The 18,960-nt window shown below is 43.5% G+C and overlaps 1 protein-coding gene across 1 annotated transcript; it reads right to left on the bottom strand.

The window, feature by feature from the left end:
* Positions 1-261: 261 nt before the first annotated feature.
* On the bottom strand, positions 262-9,677 carry LOC311102670 (dapper homolog 1-like; the record flags this gene model as incomplete). Its single annotated transcript, XM_084144033.1, has 4 exons — positions 262-2,996; positions 4,313-4,468; positions 6,709-6,838; positions 9,333-9,677. 4 exons carry the CDS (start codon positions 9,675-9,677, stop codon positions 955-957), a joined length of 2,673 nt encoding a protein of 890 aa, XP_084000159.1. The 3' UTR covers positions 262-954.
* Between the last annotated feature and the right edge of the window lie 9,283 nt (positions 9,678-18,960).

Here is an 18,960-nt window from a genome sequence, read left to right as displayed (position 1 = left end):
TATATTTTTGTTCAGTATATGAAGGTGGTGAGGTTCTGGAATACGCATTAGTACTGTAGAACATAGAAATACAATTATATTTCTATGCTGTAGAATGACCTAAGGTAGATAAGGTTCTAGAATGTCCAAGTTACATTGATTTATTGAGACAAAATTGAGTGAAAGATCACATTGAATATGATAATGTCGAGTTGTCAACAAACTATGCTACCTCAGTGCACAATTCAGAAGGGGTGACAACCAAATATTGATTTTAAAGCAGACATTTAATAAAGCATAAAAAAGGTTAAGTACCAGTATTAACACACAGACATTTTATACAACAATTGACAATGTACAGCTAGCTACTTGGTATCAACAACAGATGAAGGTAAAGCAGTTGCTCATGCAGATCTTATGTGTACATATATCAAAGCGTTACCATGGTATCATCAGCAGTTCAAGTAGGAACATGTCAGTTTTCAGAATAGACTACGTCTTTATATGCATGAATATTCCTTACAGCCACTTTTAAGTAATACTATGCTTCAATCATCAATCATCAGTCAAATATGTATCCAAGAAGTACCAACCAAATATATTACGTTTTAAATATCTTTAATCCAAAAAGTAAACCAGAACCATTAAAAGCATTTACAGATTTTTTGCCATGTACTATAGCAAGGGTAAAGTCCATAATAAATACAAAAAATGGCTACATACAACAAAATAATGGGGCTACTCAGATGCTTTTCACCCTGTCCAATGTTTGTCAGAAAGTGCAGGGAGAGGGAGTCTGCTGGACATTTTGTACCAACCCAATTAAAATGTTTCTTTAAATGTCTCGGAGACTGACTTTAGCAGAGACTTACTGTAAATAAGAAAATCAGCCTAGGCACTTGTTGGGCAGAGAGAGAGCAGCCAATTTGATTGGCTTAGTCGCTGCTTCCTGCCCGACACCATAAAGTCCCTCCCTTATACAGTCGTCATCAGTTTCAGCGAGCCCGCAGAACGGAAGCGGAGGATCTTCTTCTTCAGGTTGTGAGAGGCCTTGATCTTGACGAAGGCCTTAGCCTGGGCAGCGGTTACTTCCTGAGGCCCAGCACCCTGCCCTGCAAACTGGGGCCAGTTCATCCCTCCGCTCTCCTCAGAGTCACTGCTGGTAGTGCTCTCCGCAACAAAGTCCACCTCACTCAGGCTGGACTCGCTGTCCCCGAAGCAGTTGGTGGTGTAGTTGCTCTGCTCGTCCTCACTGGTGTCCATGATGGTGGAATGGAAGAGCGAGGCGCACTCTGCAGAGTACTCAGAGTCGCTTCCGGCCACGTAGGCGTAAGGGCTGGTGAACTGCACGTTGGAGGGCAGGTACATGGTGGTGGTGGTGGTGGTGGTGGAGACCTGGCTGAGGAGCTCCCTCTTCTGCCTGCGGTGGGCTCTCCTGAGGGCCTCATCGTAAGGCACCTCAGTGATGGCTCTCAACCTTCCACGGTTGTAGTCCTGTCCGCTTGTCCGCTTGTACTTGGGCTTGGCCACCACCACCTCCCTGCCATGGTGGCTGTGATGCCTGGTCACAGTGGACCTTGTTGTGGACACCATGGCCGTGTGTTTCTCTAGGACCCGGCCCTCGGGGATAGATGCTGGGACGGTGCGCTTGGCCCTGGAGGATGCCCCCCTCTTGGAGGAGACTTTGTGCACATGTTGTACCTCCTCAGGCTGACGAGACTTCCTAGACCCTCCAGATCGGTGACCCGTCTCCCTTGTCCCTGCCGCCACTGATGACACAGGCTCAGCGTGTGCGTGCATCCCCCTGTGTGGTTTCAGGGAGGCGCTCTTCACCTTCACAATCTTGACGTTCTTGCCCCCCTTGCGGAGCTTGACGGCCTGCCTCTGGGCAGGGATGTACTGGGCATTGACCATGTGACCCTGACCCTCATCCTGGCTCTGGGAGGAAGACCCCAGACTCACCAGCTCCAGCATTGGCCTCTTTTCCATAGTGCTCTGGGCTGTCTGGACCGCGTTGCTCTTAGGGCTTTTCTTGGGAGTGCCTGTTTTGGTGAGGTCTCTTGGCAGTGTCTGGGAGGGTTTAGTACTGATTTCCTCTGGAGCAGCAGGGAAATAAGATTGCTTTCTCTCTTTGGGGGAGGAGTTGGCATTAGGGGCGCCCAGGTCTTGGTAATCCTTAGACAGAGGACCGGTCGACGATGGAAGTCCTTTATTGGTTGATGCCTTCTTTTTCACCAGACTGTTGGTGGTCACCAGACTGTTGATGTGAATGTCACTGCTGTTGATTGTGGCATATCCGTTCTGAGGTTGGCCCAAAGACTGGGACACAATCCCATTTTCTAAGAGGATTTCCCCTTTGCTCTCCACTGACCACTGTCTCTGTTGGGAGCCTGTTCCTGGATCATTGTTACTGGCACCTCCTGCATGTAAACACGTCTGCCAGGCTGGTTTGAGGTCAGGAACAGGAGCAGTCCACAGTCCCTGTGGCTGCTGGCTAACACTAGCCTGCCTCACACACAGACTACCTTGCCTTAGGATGCTCTTGGAGGGGTCTGTGCTGATGCTCGTCCGCGGCTTGTTGGTCCTCATGGGCTGCGCCCTCCTCTGAAGCAGGCCGAAGATATAATTGTCCAGTCGTTTATTAGCGAGCGAGTGGGAGGCAGACCAGGAAGTGCTCTGGGGCACCAGAATAGGCTGCTGCTCCAGTTTCTGACAGTCACCGGAGCCCTCGCTGCAGCCGGTGCTCTTTGACAGCCCTCCGTCCTCTTTGATGTGGCCGGCCAGAGACTGTAAGAAGATGGGGCTCTGTACGGCCACGGCGTGGAGGGGGCTGGGATAGCGATACACGTCACTGCCGTTCTTGGCGATCAGGTCACAGTGGTACTTGGACTGGATGTCCTGAGTGGAGGAGGTGTCTGTAGAGGGGGAGTAGGTAGCGGAGAGGGACCTCCTGACTGTTCCTGTCATCTGCTGCTCCTCACACTGGCCCTCGCACTCAGCACAGCTGCCCAGCTCATCTGAAAACCAGACAGGAGACAGAATATAAGGACTCCAGAACAACAGATACACCACTAGTCATTCATATGGAAACCACACACGACTACAGTATAAAACCGTGATGGTAAAACATTTTAGCGGCCCCCCTCTTGACAGCGGATAATTATTTTAAAAATGGAGTTCTCCACATTTTGCCATGGGGCGTAGAGAAAATGTCGTTGTTTTAAAGCAAGTTTCTTGCAATTCGACTCATTTTGCCATAGGGTGGAGAGAAATGTTTGCAGTTTTGAATATGATATCTGCGTGAAAATTGCACCTTGTGTATTATACTATTCTAACTCTCAACATTAAGTTGAGATCCCGACTGAGTCCCCCCCGACTGGAAGTTGATCTGCGGGCCTACAAGTTGCGCATCCATGGTATAAAACAACAGATACCACCAGTTTCCATACCATTTCCTAGTTTCAACAATAATGCCACACAGAAGCTTACAGTAGGCATGTAGTGTTGACAGGGTGAAGCAAAGCAAAGCATCCTCTCAACATGCTAACGAAGGGGGCAGTTGGTTTAGACGTGTTAATGGACCTTCTGTTTGTGTCTTATCATCATAAGTGGCTGTTAGTTAGAGCTGAGCCATCTGCCTGGCCTGGCTGGGAATCTAGCTCAACTGACAGTAGCCATGTCCCAAATGACACCCTATTCCCTATATAGTACACTACTTTTGACAAGGGCCTATAGTGCTCTGGTGCACTATGTAGGGAAAAGGGTGCCATTTGGACATCAATAGTGTTTTGTGTTTCCTTCCTACTCTTTTTTTTTCTATCGCTCGTTTGAAACTTAATCAAAGTGTTGTCACAACAAACCCCACTAATGGCAATGACACCAAGGAAACTATTAGAAGTTGACTGGGGCCAGCTGGAATGGAGCATTGAACTAAAAGACGACACTGAGACCCAAGTTAAGTGGATAGATGGTGGGGGGGTGTGACAGCCTGACGGGGGTCTTTGGGGAAAGAAGGAAAGAGTGTGTGTTTACACAGCAAAGGACAACAAAAGGATTCAGCCTGTTTGTTGCTCCCTAGACAGACCATGTGACATAAAACACCAGGACCATGTCATTTCCATGGGCCCTAGGCTTTGCTGTGCTGTCCTATGTATGGCTAGGCTGTGCAGTGGTGGCCTAGACTGTGCTATGGGAGGCTGTGCTATGGGGGTCTATGTTGTGCTGTGCTGTCTTATGCTGCATTTCATTTTACTTCCTGAAATAACCGAATTGAAATGGAATTGGCCCAAACCCTAGTGCTACGGGGGCTGTGGTGTGGAGGCTTCTCCCTCACCTGCAGATTTGAGCCTTCCCTCGGAGGCACACAGCGATGTGTCGAGGGGACTGCAGAAACAGCTGCTGGACCGACAGCTGGACAAACACTCGCTGAACACCGAGTTGGATGAGTTGGAGAGCGACCCTGAAGCGCCGTCGCTCAGCTCGTAAAAGCCTGGAGAGAGAGAGACAGAGAGAGAGAGAGAGCGACACAGAGAGAGAGGGCAGAGAAACAGAAGGGAACATTTTAACACATTGATTTTACACGCCGCACGGAGGAAGCTGTCGTCCAGCAATTTATTACATGACAGGCTGCGGCTATTAAAAGAATTAAGGCAGAAAATCTCAAGCACTTAGAAAACAAGGCTTTTTGTGTAGATGGGGTTTATATTAGACTAGATGAACGTTTCTTCTATTTGCAGCATAGCATACCCTACATCCGCTCTGTAATTTCTTGGCACGCTTGACTGGTGGAATGCTAATTCTCTGTGTGAGATTGTTGCCCATTTAAAACTATATATCTTTTTTGCATTGCCAGTCATTTCTATGTCATGTTTGTGTTTATATGCTAAGACAGGATTTCTCAAACTTTGTGGCCGGAGACCCCTTTTGTGATAGTAAATTCATCAGGGACCCCATCAAATCAGAACACAACTCGAGTGAGATAAAAATATCATACAAGGAGTTTTACTATGACTTTGGCAGTGCATGGCCTGACAAACCAAGTCTTGGACCCTGGGAACCCAGTCTTCAAGCTAATTTCCTGCAATTCTACACATTTTGTCATGGGGCAGAGACTATTTTTGTTGTTGCAGCTTTAAGGCTAACATCCTGCATTTCTACACATTTTGAGGAAACCGTTTTGAAGCTTGAATTGCAGTGCATTTATGTTCACATTTTTTTAAGGGGAATACAAGAAGTATTGAGTTGGAAAATGCATAATTGGTGGAGTACTGTGAATATGTGGAATGGTGGAATGATAGAATGCAATTTTTTGTGGAAAAATATTGTGAAACTAATGGTTCAGCCTTCATATTGGTCAACAAAAGACAAACGTCTCTTGTTGTCAAATTGACTGGGGCTGAGCGATTTCTACGTTTGAAGCTTGCCCCAGTTAATTTGACAACAAGAAACGGTCCGTCTTTTGTTGACCAATAAGAAGGCTGCACCATTAGAATGAAATTGTTATTGTATGCCCAATAATAAATAAATAAATAAATATATAATTACATTATATTACACCCTATCAACTTATTCCACGGATCCTTTGGCCAACATTTGTTTAATCTGTTGTTAGTAATATTCATTTAAAAAAATGAAATGTTAAATATTTTATTATGTACACCACCCCATTCACGAAAATGTTTCGCTTCTACAGACAGTGAGTCACGTGGCTTGCTATATAAAGCAGGCAAACAGGCATTGAGGCATTCAGTTACTGTTAGATTAATCATTAGAATGGGCAAAACGAGTGACCTAAGTGACTTTGAGCGTGGTATGATCGTCGGTGCCAGGCGCGCCGGTTCCAGTATCTCAGAAACGACCGGCCTCCTGGGCCTTCTACGCACGACAGTGTCTAGGGTTTAACGAGAGTGGTGCGACCAACAAAAAACATCCAGTCAGCGGCAGTCCTGTGTGCGAAAACAGCTCTTTGATGAGAGAGGTGAAAGGATAATGGCAAGAATCGTGCAAGCTAACAGGCGGGCCACAAACAGGCAAATAACGGCGCTGTACAACAGTGGTGTGCAGAACGGCATCTCGGAACGCACAACTCGTCGATCCTTGTCACGGATGGGCTATTGCAGCAGACGACCACACCTGGTTCCACTCCTATCAGCTAAAAACAAGAAGCAGCAGCTCCAGTGGGAAGGCAATCACCAACACTGGACAAATTAGGAGTGGAGAAACATTGCCTGGTCCGACGAATCCCGGTTCCTGTTGTGTCATGCTGATAGCAGAGTCAGGATTTGGCGTAAGTAGCATAAGTCCATGGCCCCATTCTGCCTGGTGTCAATGGTACAGGCTGGTGGCGGTGGTGTAATGGTGTGGGAATGTTTTCCTGGCACACATTAGGTCCCTTGATACCAACGGAGCAACGATTGAACACCACAGCATATCTGTAGCTGTTCTGGAGGCAAAGGGGGGGGTCCAACCCGGTACTAGACGGGTGTACCTAATAATATATATATTTGTTATATATTTTTAGATCTGTCCATGGACCTCATTTGAGAACCCCTGTGTTAAAAACCCTATACCTTTGGGGGATTACACGTTTTGCAGTATCCTCAATTACTTCAGTTAAGTTGAAATGACTCAGTTGACAGATACTACTAATCATGTCTAGTTTTCACAGGGTAACATTCTGAGGTAGAACCTTTAGAATCCATTCTAATTCTATTGTAGAACCAGACTAACCTGAGCTTGGGCGGCTGTCTGTCTCCACATGCTCACGTGACACCTCAGTGTCCAATCGGAGGTCACTGATCTGCCTGTCCAGCTCCTGCAGCTGATTGATCAAACCAGCATCTCTCCTTCTCAGGCAGTTCTGGAGGGAAACACACACACAGGTAACACAGTTAGTTACAGTTGTACAGCAAGTACAGTTAGTTCTGCCTTAGCTCTTGTCCAGGGCGTTAGTGCAGCTTGCCTTCAGCCCTGGACTACAGCTAGTTATGCCTATGACATCTACAGCTGGCCCCACTGAGGGTGTCTCAGGGAGAGTTGGGATATGCAAAAATCACATTTCCAATTCACACATGCATATTAATACACACTTGTAAGTAAGTGGCCTTACCCCCAACCTATCTCCTTAATGCTGAGTGCCAAGCAGAGACGCATTGAGTCCCATTTTTACAGTCTTTGGTATGACACTGCCGGGGATCGAACTCCCTACCTTCCAATCTCAGGGCGGACACTAACCACAAGGCCACTGAGTTGTACATGTGTGAAATAGGACAAATATAAGCACCCACCAAATTATTATTATTATTATTATTATTATTATTATAGCTTAATCCTTAGTGTTGTTCTGTATAGCAACAGAATGTTTATCTCCTTATTTTTGGTTACATTTCTGATTAATTCTATAGCCTTGAATGTTGGTCATTGAAAGTAAGCCTCTAGTTACTGTGCTGCAAGTCTTCAACATCTTGGCGAGACCATGTCGCCCTATCAAAACCCATTAGTATCCCAACTAAATTAGAATCACGTCTTGTGGGAGCAAAACAATTCCTCGATCAAACATGCGGGTTATGTGGAACAGCCAGGGTCATACATGACATCACCCAGATCATGTGGTGGTTCCATTCCACCATTCCGCTCTAGAGTGTGGTTTGAATTCAAAGACCAACTGAAAATGTCAACCCTGAAGGCTCAGTGACAGTCAGACCCTATTTACATTCACTACATTTGTGACAATTATGTGGCAACAGATATAGGCGGTAGCCATCTCAGGAGGCCTGTCCCCTGTGCATTATGCATTTTAGCTACCATTTGCTCCATGACTGAGGCTAGTAATGACACACACACACACACTCCAGGCTATATTGAGCTGCAACACTTCCTCTCTCTCTTCTCTCTCTGCAGCAGATTGGCAGGCCATAAAACCAGGCCTCTGACAGGAGGCAGAGGGTGATTAATGTGCTCTGAGCATGCTATGGCTTCAGAAAACATTTCCACACAAAGTACCATTTGGGAAAGGCATCTCTAGCAGAGGCAGACCAATGGTTGTTTTGCTGAATAAAATTATCCCCCCACTGGGTTGACAGGGTAATTTAACAAACCAGTGAGAATGTGTAAATGTCAAAATGGTATTTTACTAGGGAATGTCTGTGTAGGCTGAGAGGGAAATGGTCTGTAATGATAGAATGAATTTGAAAACCAATCTGATTTAATTTAGGCCTACAATAAACCCTATGGGGTTAGGGTATAATACAACAATTGCAACTTTTTCCCAATACATTTTAATACTGAGTCCATTCATGATTTTTGCCCTTACTGCCTTTCTGCCTAATTGAACCCAGGTGTATTTTGGTCGGTTTAAATGGCCTAATCTCAAACAACCAGCCAATAACTCCCTGGCATCCTTTAACAGCAGCAGGGGGTGGGAGATCTGCTTGCAAAAGTTCATTTCAGTCTCCCCATCCATTGTAACTCATCAGTAAATCTCATTCAAGCGGCTGGACCCCCTCGCAGACCACATGAGTACATCAGGAGTTTCCTTCTCCCTTCAGGAAGTTTGATTTAAATAACACTCATTCCTTTCTAATAGCCATCTTGCTATTCTCTCCATTTCTGTGCGAACTTCGGCCTTTGGACGCCCAATTGCTTGCATTGGTTTATAATGCCAGATCGATCTAATGGAATCGTTCATTTATTGTAATCAGAAGAAAATAATTACATAGAACTTTTCCAAAATATTAGGTTACAAATGTATCCATGATTTTATCTGTGAGTGAGTGAAAAAAGGCTACAGCTGGTCATATGCTACTAAAGGGCCACAATTATAAAATGATTCTGGAAATCTAATTTACAGGGCTGTTTTTTTATTGTAAACCTTTATCATAGACATATCCCTCAACCTTTCACAGACTTCGCACCTCTTGTCTGCGCCTGCCTGGCGAAGCAAACAACGTCGCCAACTTTTATCAGTAGGCTTGTCTTGGCTATGTTCCGCTATGTTCTCATTTTCCCTGGACGTGAATGGACTGGAGCTGCGACTCAGTCAGAAAATAGACCTCTTGTTTAACAATTCGGATGGACTCAATCCAACGACACACTAATAGAGTGACTTGTATTTCAAATCAAATCAAATTGTATTTGTCACATGCGCCGAAAACAACAGGTGTAGACCTTACCGTGAAATGCTTACTTACAAGCCCTTAACCACGACAGCTTTTGAAATGTAGGCTAACCAAAATATTAGTTTATAATATATAACGGATGCAAATAAAACTCAGCCTAATTATGATGATAAGTATTAATGTTATCCAAAACACTTTGGTGGAATAAATACATGACTTTATATTCAGTCTACATACCAGCTGTTTTCTTAGCAATAAAATATTTTCTTCTAGAAGTTTTTCCTCCGAGTTCAAGTAATTCTCCTCACGGGTAACGCACATTGGATCTTCTGTTGGTATAGAATACTCCTGGTGATTCAACACATTTCTGACCAGTAATTCCTGTCGCTGTCTCAAGTATTCCAGCTCTCCGAGACCCGCTAGAGTGGCTTCCAATCTCTCCCGAGTTCGCACCCGATCCATCTCTGCCTCTATTCTTTCCCGAGAGTGCTTATCGCATTGTCTCCTTTCCCGCAACTGTAATGTGCAATCCTTGGAGGCCAGTATCTCTGCAACAGCAGCTGTTTGTTTCATTGTATCCATATCCAAGAAGCGATTATTTACAACATGTAACTGGCAACAGCGGGCCACATACATTCACTGTGAAGAGCCTAGAAAATCATGACGCGCATCAAAAACATTGATCTGTGGACGCACATACCATGGTCTAATCTTCCAGACCACTAAACGACTTATCCATAACTTTTCTGTCTGTTGGAGCGGCTATCCCAACAACCTGCATACACTGGACACAAATTGCGTGCGTAAAAACTGGTCCGTTTGTTATTCAAACACCGTCGCGCTCTCCAAGATGAAGCGATAAATCTTAGTGCTTTTCAGTTTGCAGAAATCAGAAAAAGTTGCATGATCAAAAGTTTAAATGTAATGTCAGGTAGGCAAGATGTAGATGCTTCTCTGGCAAGCAGCTCCACTGTTCTGAGGATAGTGGTGAGTAGTGTGGGACCACGTCTCTCTTTGGAGACCCATCTACTTTCTCCGTGGTAGTAACATGTCTTAGTGCCTGCCAGTCCTACCTTTCTCCCTAATTGATCTACCCTTCCCCTTTATGTGATATAAAATAATAATAACTTGGAGTTACACACTTAATATATGATTCCTTTAATCTTCTTCCAGATATAAAATGTGCTTTATTAAATATAATTCGCCTAACAATTGCAAGTAGGCTAATAACTTAAAGAGCTGAGATTCTGCTGTCAGCCTTGTGGCTATTGAATCTTTAGTAGGCCTACATATGAACTATAAATCAATCGATGACAATAAATGCAAAAACATTTGACATTTACATTTTAGTCATTTAGCAGACTCTCTTATCCAGAGCGACTTACAGTTAGTGAGTGCATACATTTTCATACAACTATTTAATGAACATTTACCCGTCTGGTGTTTGGAAAAGGTGTGGTACATTATCAGACTAGGCTAGGCCTACTGTAAAATCTGATTTGCAATTCAAATGGAAAAAACATTCGTGCAATTCGCACCTCTTAATTACGTTTTATTAACAATTCATTAGGCAATTACGTCATGTTTATTAAGACAGATATGGTATGCAATGGGTGTGCCTTTTTTCCCATGAGAATGAGGTTGTATTCTTTACCTAAAGATGAGGGCGCCATCCTGTGTTAAGAAATCACAGGGAAGAACAGAGAGCTTCTACAGGCTACATTGTAGATCTATTGATAAATACTATTTTCATGAAATTTAAAGGAGAGAGTTTATCAGTATGTACCAAGTTTACAAACACATTTTATTGACAGCTAAGTAATGTTTTAGTAATGGTCGTTGTATTCATTATGTCTTCAGTCCTTAAACTTCACAGTGCATATTAAATAACAATGGGAGCAGCTATAACACCCAGTCATGATAGCTTACCAGATGATATTACCCCTTTAATAAACAACCAACCTTCCTTTATTCCCTTGGGGTGTGCATGAAAAGAAAACATATAGGTTTTCAATACCAGCCTCTCTATCAATCCCTTGTGCCTGTTCTGCATCTTTACTATTGATGTGTGTATTTACCCAGGGAAGGTTTCCACACCATCCGATCACAGAGGACAGGAAATCATGTCTGAAGCTAATTTTAAACATACAGTCATGCCTAGAATATCCTTCTGGACAGCATTGTAAGCATCTGCTATCCCCACAGACACTTATTTCATTCTCTAACCTACATTTGTACATTGTTAATTAGGGTTTATGGTGCAGGTTGATACAAATTAAATCGATACAAATGTTGAAGAAAACATAAAATCACGGTATCAGTTTTCTGTATTAGAAAATAAAAAGAATGAAGAAGAAAGCCATGATGGAAACTGCCTCTGGACGGCATCTCTCTAAATTGGATTCACGATTTGCATAGCTGATGGATTAGCTCAGATATTTAGGAGCCAGCCGTTCCCATGCAGGCTAATTAAAACCACAGAAACACATCTCAAACCTATTCCAGTCAGTAGAGGACATACAGTTGATCTCACAGACAGTTGTTTGATATTAGCTGAAGTGATTTTCTGCTTGTGGAGTCAGGAGGACAGACACACACACACACACACACACACACACTATCAAACACAACTGTGGGGGGAGTTTCCAGGGCAACACAAAGCTAATCCTTCTCTCTAAACATGACAGGGGATTTAGGAAATGGGATTCATTGGTAGCTCTATGAGAAGCAGATGTTTGACATAGAAACTTGTGACCTAAACAAACATCCTCTGGACGACATGTCATCATCCAGCTAGCATTCCAACATGGACTCAAACAAACACACAAAGCAGTTTGAAGAAGAGAGAGAGAAAGAGAGAGAAATAAAATTAGAGAGAGACAGGAGGAAGGGTGAATCAATTTACAATTTACAATTAGCAACAATGAACCATAAATTGTGTGTGTGTGTCTCTAGGGGGCCGGGGCAATACCATATAAGGAAAAGGGGAACAGAAAGTGCCTGGGGATAAATACAAGCACCTTAAGGTTAATGAGATCAGTCAGTGGAGTGGGGCCCTTTGTGCTGCTCTCTCTAATCAAACACTATTGGCAACCAACTAGAACAGTCCAAGAACACTAGAACACTCCACTCTGTCGCAGCTTGCCAGGTTATGTCACTGTGACTGCACTAGTGCACCATATCAAAACCTACCAGCCATATTCAAAAGCAGTGAACATGCCTGGAGTGGTTGGTTTGCCATGGAAAACCTTTTAGTAGATCCACTTGAATTAGCACAGTAGTTCCACTTGCTATGCAAAACGTAGTTCAATTTCCTTAAGGATCTTTATGATTTGTAGTGACAGAAGGAAATGGGCTGGGATGTCTGTGCTCACAATGCTGTGATATAAACCCCTACAGGACCAGTGTTCTAATCCAGTTACTTGTTCTTGCATATATTAATGTCAGGCAGGCAGCACTCTGATGATGATGGGACTGTGGCCCCTCGATGAGAGCGTCATTATCATTATTATGACTCTGTCAAAATGGCCCCTGTCATACTGGCTCTTTTCAGAAGATTACAGACAAATTACCCGCTTTTAAAACACACACGCATGCACGCACAAGCACGCACGCACACACACAAACACACACACACAGACGAGAGTGGAGTTTGAGTTTCTCCGTCTATAATCCCAGTGATGAATTACCTCATATATTTAGTAAAGCCAATTTAACAAGAAAGGGAGGCCCTTATGAAGCCCTGGCAATAATACACAGAATAAATTAATACATCTAAATCAATCAAAAGCTGGCGGTTCAAATTCAGATGCCGTGGTACAAATTGAACAAGCATAGCACAGTACACCTTGAAGGTTTATTCACAAGAGGCTTAATATATGACTATATTCCAGACCCTCTTTTCTTCCCCTCCTATCGACTCTGAAGGGAACATTGTGTGGTGATGGCTGTCTTATAAATCCAAATATATGAACGATGTCTGCTTACACGCTCTTCTAAAAGGGACATAATGTATGTTGATGAAATTCTAAAGTCAATATATTTTAATTTAATTGTATTTAAATCTTGTATCCTTGCAGTCAATATAATATTCTCTCTCTCCAATGCTGATTGGACAAATACTCCGTGTGAGTCAAGGCTATGGGTAAGTTATTGAGCTGTGTGGGCTTTGCTATGCCTTCTGTTACACACAGTGAAGCATAGAGGACTCTACACACCCCACTATTGAATAGAGCAGCTGAATAGACAGCCTTTCTTTGCACAGTAGGCCTATTATTGATCGAATAATTACACAGATACTGTAGAACCTACTGTCAAATGTCAAACAGATATTCCAGCAAAACGCATGACCAAATAAAATAACAATCATTAAGTTTTAATGCTTTTTAGGGACCCCTCTGTGAAAGAGAGTAGAGAGAGAAAATGAGAGAAAGAGAGAGAGAAAGAGAGGGACTGAGAGAGAAGAGACAGAGATATATATATATATATATATATATATATATATATATATATATATATATATATATATATATATATATATATATATATATATATATATATATATAGAGAGAGAGAGAGAGAGAGAGAGAGAGAGAGAGAGAGAGAGAGAGAGAGAGAGAGAGAGAGAGAGAGAGAGAGAGAGAGAGAGAGAGAGAGAGAGAGAGAGAGAGAGAGAGAGAGAGAGAGAGAGAGAGAGAGAGAGAGAGAGAGAGAGAGAGAGAGAGAGAGAGAGAGAGAGAGAGAGAGAGAGAGATACAAAAATAACTAAAATATAACATTTATCAAGGTAAAGTCCTGATGAATATCTGGAGGGGTGGCAGGTAGCTTAGTGGTTAAGAGCGTTGTGCCAGTAACCGAAAGGTCACTGGTTCTAATCCCCGAGCCGACTAGGTGAAAAATCTGTCGATGTGCCCTTGAGCAAGGCACTTAACCCTAATTGCTCCTGTAAATTGCTCTGTATAAGAGTGTCTGCTAAATGACAAAAAAAAGTCAAGTCTCTGTATGAAGCAATTATAAATGGCATTATCTCAGCACTGCAAAGTATTTCATGAAGTTGCTGTCTCCTCATTTATTCACTTTGACTGTTCTCATAATTGAACAGTGTCTAGTTCTCAGTGGGGGTATTTTAGACTGGAAGAAGACTAATTTCCCATTCCGTAGCGAGGAGGCACAGGCTTCCTCATTAATTAATTACATTTACATTTACATCATTTAGCAGACGCTCTTATCCAGAGCGACTTACAAATAGGTGCATTCACCTTATAGCCAGTGGGATAACCACTTTACAATGTTTTTTTGTTGTTGTTGTTTTTTTTGGAGTAAAAGGGGGGGGGGGGGGGGGGGGGGGGGGGGGGTAGAAGGATTACTTTATCCTATCCCAGGTATTCCTTAAAGAGGCGGGGTTTCAAATGTCTCCGGAAGGTGGTGAGTGACTCCGCTGTCCTGGCGTCGTGAGGGAGCTTGTTCCACCATTGGGGTGCCAGAGCAGCGAACAGTTTTGACTGGGCTGAGCAGGAACTATGCTTCCGCAGAGATAGGGGAGCCAGCAGGCCAGAGGTGGATGAACGCAGTGCCCTCGTTTGTGTGTAGGGACTGATCAGAGCCTGAAGGTACGGAGGTGCCGTTCCCCTCACAGCTCCGTAGGCAAGCACCATGGTCTTGTAGCAGATGCGATTAATAACACCTTCACATGGCTGCAGCCTGTATTCAGAACTACAGGCCCTCGGGCTATGATCAAGTTCACCTTGGTGGACGCAGACAGGCAGCGTTTAGTGTGTGCGCGTATTTATGTTGTTGTTTGAAATGCCACTCCTACTACAGATGTTTAACACATCCCATGTCTGAGGACGTTGGGAGATTATGGGGAAACCGGCCACTAGGGGCAACAGTGAGTGCTGTTACGTTAAACTAGGTTTCTGTTTTGCGTAGGTGTTGTGGACAGGGACGGCAGATTCCAAAGGTTGCAAGTTCAAATCCAGCAATAGAAAGTTGTTTTTGAGATTTTTGTTTTAAGCCTATCCCAAACCTTAACCCTTACCTTAACCATTCGGAGTGAATGCCTAACCTTAAGATTTCTGAGCTAAAGCCTAAACTTAAGGGGAGGGAATGGCCGGCGGGGAGGGAATGGCCGGCAGGGAGGTAGCTCAGTTGGTAGAGCATGGCGTTTGCAACGCCAGGGTTGTGGGTTCGATTCCCACGGGGGGCCAGTATGAAAATAAAAAAGAATAATGTATGCACTAACTGTAAATCGCTCTGGATAAGAGCGTCTGCTAAATGACATAAATGTAAAAATAAAACCTAATAAAAACACATGTCTCGCCCTGGACCGGAGTCTACGCAGACCGGTGCACCATAGCCAATCAGAGCTACAGTAGGCCTTAATGCAAACAAGCCATTTGCCACACAGGCCTACCATCATTCACTTTGAACTGTACTGTGTGTTTACAGGCAGTTGCGACTTTAGATAATTAGAACGCATTCGCCAAAAGCCACAAAATACACCTGAATGGATTTCTGCAAATATGTCAATACCACAGGAGTCCTCTTACATTTGGGAACATTACACTCCTATTGGCACAAATGAGAGAACACCTCACTCTGACCATTTTACTCACCCTAGCAGAGCTGGTTAGCTAGGCTGTTTATACGTTATCTAGAGTGTTTGTGACTAACTATAACATTTTTTGCCTACATTTACTGACACAGATCATATTCAGGGGGTGTTGCGCGTACGTAAATCCATCAGTTATTCTATGCTCTGGCACACAGACGAGAGTGCTCTGAAATCGGAGTAGATAGCCAGAGTGAATATGCGAACGCAAGAGATATGCTAAAGTTCTTGATAGCTAACCAAATGACACCTGCATCTCTAGCTGTGTATAGCCACCGAAAAACGATATGAGGGGAAAAATCAGTCACTCACCCACTCCTCCAATGACATGACATGACATTGTCCTAGCAGCTTGCTTGCTAGCTAACGTTATGCTTCGTGTTTTTAGCTTGCTACATAAATAGATACGCTAGCCTATTAGCCACGTTATGACTGACTTGTGATCATTGCTCTTGATAGTTTGATTGTATTGACATTCCCAGCCTTAGTTGCATTCGTCCGTTATTGTCCAAAATATTGAGTCATTGAAACTGAAACAGTGCATCCTGAATGTAGCCAGCAAACCCTGCATCAGGCCAGCTGTGATTTACAAACTGATAGCCATATTTTTTGGACTACCAAGAAATGCACTGGTGAATTATATGAATCATGCATTGAACTGCATCCATCTATTCTGCCAAAAATGCCTTAGAGTACGTCATGGAATGTTAAGTCAAATAGAGCCTATTTTTAGTTTTGTAGCATAAACTGGGAATTTGATATTTTTGACTGATATTATGATAGTTTGTTTCATATCTACAAAGTAGTTAAAACACTGTCAGTTCCACTTAAAAACTTCGAAATTTGACAATGAGAAACATTGATGAACATCTAATTCTGACTTGAGACTGTGAGAGCTAGTTGGTTTAACATGGGGTTAAGAAGATGTCAAATCTGATTTGTCATACCCTAAGTGGAAGATGTCAATTCTGATTTGATGTCATACCGTAAGTGGAAGATGTGAAATCTGATTTCATGTCAACTGATGTTTATACAACTGAAATATTAAAGTGTTAAAATAGCTGAGGGGTTGAAGTTGCTGGGAGAAAAAGAGAGAGAGAGAGGATAGAGAGAGAAAGAAAGCGAGAGAGATATTGTTGAATTATACATTTCACATGACCCCAGTCAGATCATAAATCCCAAATCCACAGTTGAACACAATGTTCCAGTTAAAACAACACAGTGGAAATAGATTTTTGAGCGAGCTAAGCTGCTTTTGTCCAACTATGATTATTAAGATTTGTCCACTGCTCTTTCCTCCTACCACACAAATGCTTACCGGTACTTTTCACGATAGTTCCACTTACGGTACGAATGATCTCTTGTGCCGACAAGCGTGTGCATTCCTTGGGTCAAACAAAATGAAACAGAAAGACAAAGGTAAACATGCCCTCTGTCTTAGAACACCATAAAAAGTGTTCCTTTCAGAAAGCATTGCGATGGCAGACCGCTTACTGTTCTGTAGAGAAAATATATGCACACACACACACACACACTGTGGTCAGCCAGCGAGGCAGTTATCCAGCGCCTTTTAACTGTCCGCCTCCCCGCCATTAAGACTATTAATGCTTAGGTAATGTGTGGTGTGTGTGAGTGTGTGTGTGTACAATGCCAATTACCCCAGCCTCATGGCCAATACTCAAAGGACCATTCAAAAGGCATTCATCCTGAGAGGGGCCATACGATATGACAGAGGTCTGGAGTAGTCCCTCGTGGCTGCAAACACTCCAACACACAGCATCACACGCACACACACTCTCTCTCTCTCGCTATGGTACCTAGCTCTGGAGCATAAGTCTATACAGTGTAATTAAGCAAGGCAACAGTTTGATCTTAGCAGACACAAGTGATGAGGGTTTTACAAGCTGCTAACCACAAAACGATGGTGGAGTTTCACTAAGCATTAAAAGCCACTTTGGGCCTCCTCCCTCTACAGACAGAAAGCAGTAAGCTGCCAGTTAGAGTATATAGGGCTGCTGATTGCTGTCACTTTTCCACTGGTGAAGAAAATACAGCTAGCAAGGGGTTGCTGCTGTAGCTCAGTTGGTAGAGCATGGCGCTTGCGACGCCAGGGTTGTGGGTTCGTTTCCCACGTGGGGCCAGTATGAAAAAAAAATTATGCACTCACTAACTGTAAGTCGCTCTGGATAAGAGCGTCTGCTAAATGACTAAAATGTAAAATGTAAGGACGCATCTGTAATGGAACCCTATTCCGTACATAGTGCACTACTTTTGACCAGAGCTGTGGGGCTCTGGTCAGAAGTAGTGCACTACATAGGGAATAGAATACAATTCCAGGCACACCCTAAGAGATGAGTGAAGAGTATGGTTTGGGGACGATATGCTTAGAGGCAGCTTGTCCTTCACAGTATCATCTAAAACCCTCTGAGCTAAACAGAGCTAATTAGCAATGTAACCATCTGCTGCTGCTCACTAATCTCAAATTTACCATGGTAGCGTCCCAAAAGGCACTGGTCAAAAGTAATGCACTGTATAGGGAATATGGTGCTATTTGGTGCCAGCCCTTGTCATGAACACCCACCATGTAATCTGGGCATTGACAGTTCACACCCACTGGTCTGGCACAGTGATGTCTGTCTGCCCCATTGCTGTAATAGCTACCACCTACTTTAGAACCAATCTCTCCGTTACATTCAGAGGCCTTTACGGGAGTCCAGACTCTATTACTTATTTAGCATAATATGTCAATGAGGAAGTGTCACTTGAGAGTCCGGATAAGAGTGGATGACTTTGCAGATTTGGCACATCTTGGATGGACAGAACTGAAAAGAACTGACTTACTTTACTGGCTTTTGGTCTCTCTACATGTTTTTTACATCTTCTTTGGTTTTACACTCACTTTGGCTTTAGTATATTGCCCCAAAACGAACATCCTGTTAAAAGCATGACCAGTACAATATTAGGCTGTATTGGAGCATACAGCCAGTTACTGTCACTGCGATCATTTAAGCAAATCACTCAGATAAGCCCACTGGCAGTATATCAGCCTTATGCTGCTAGCAGGGGATGAGAATCTCTGTTGGGGAGATTATTTTTGCAACTCTCGCTGTGAGAGATACAGGCTGCATCTGAGTCTTTGTTTATTTAGTCAACAAACTGCTCATTATAAGATTGTGTCCACCTGAACCTCTGGATGTCTGATTACCCCAACAGAACAGGTCCTCTATACACAGCCTCAGTGGTCAATGGTCTGAC

Source organism: Coregonus lavaretus (genome assembly GCF_964263955.1).
Source record: "Coregonus lavaretus genome assembly, chromosome: 27".
In the NCBI taxonomy this organism is placed as follows: Eukaryota; Metazoa; Chordata; class Actinopteri; order Salmoniformes; family Salmonidae; genus Coregonus; species Coregonus lavaretus.
Note: the sequence above shows the minus strand (reverse complement) of the source record. Positions and strands in the feature narration are given on the sequence as shown.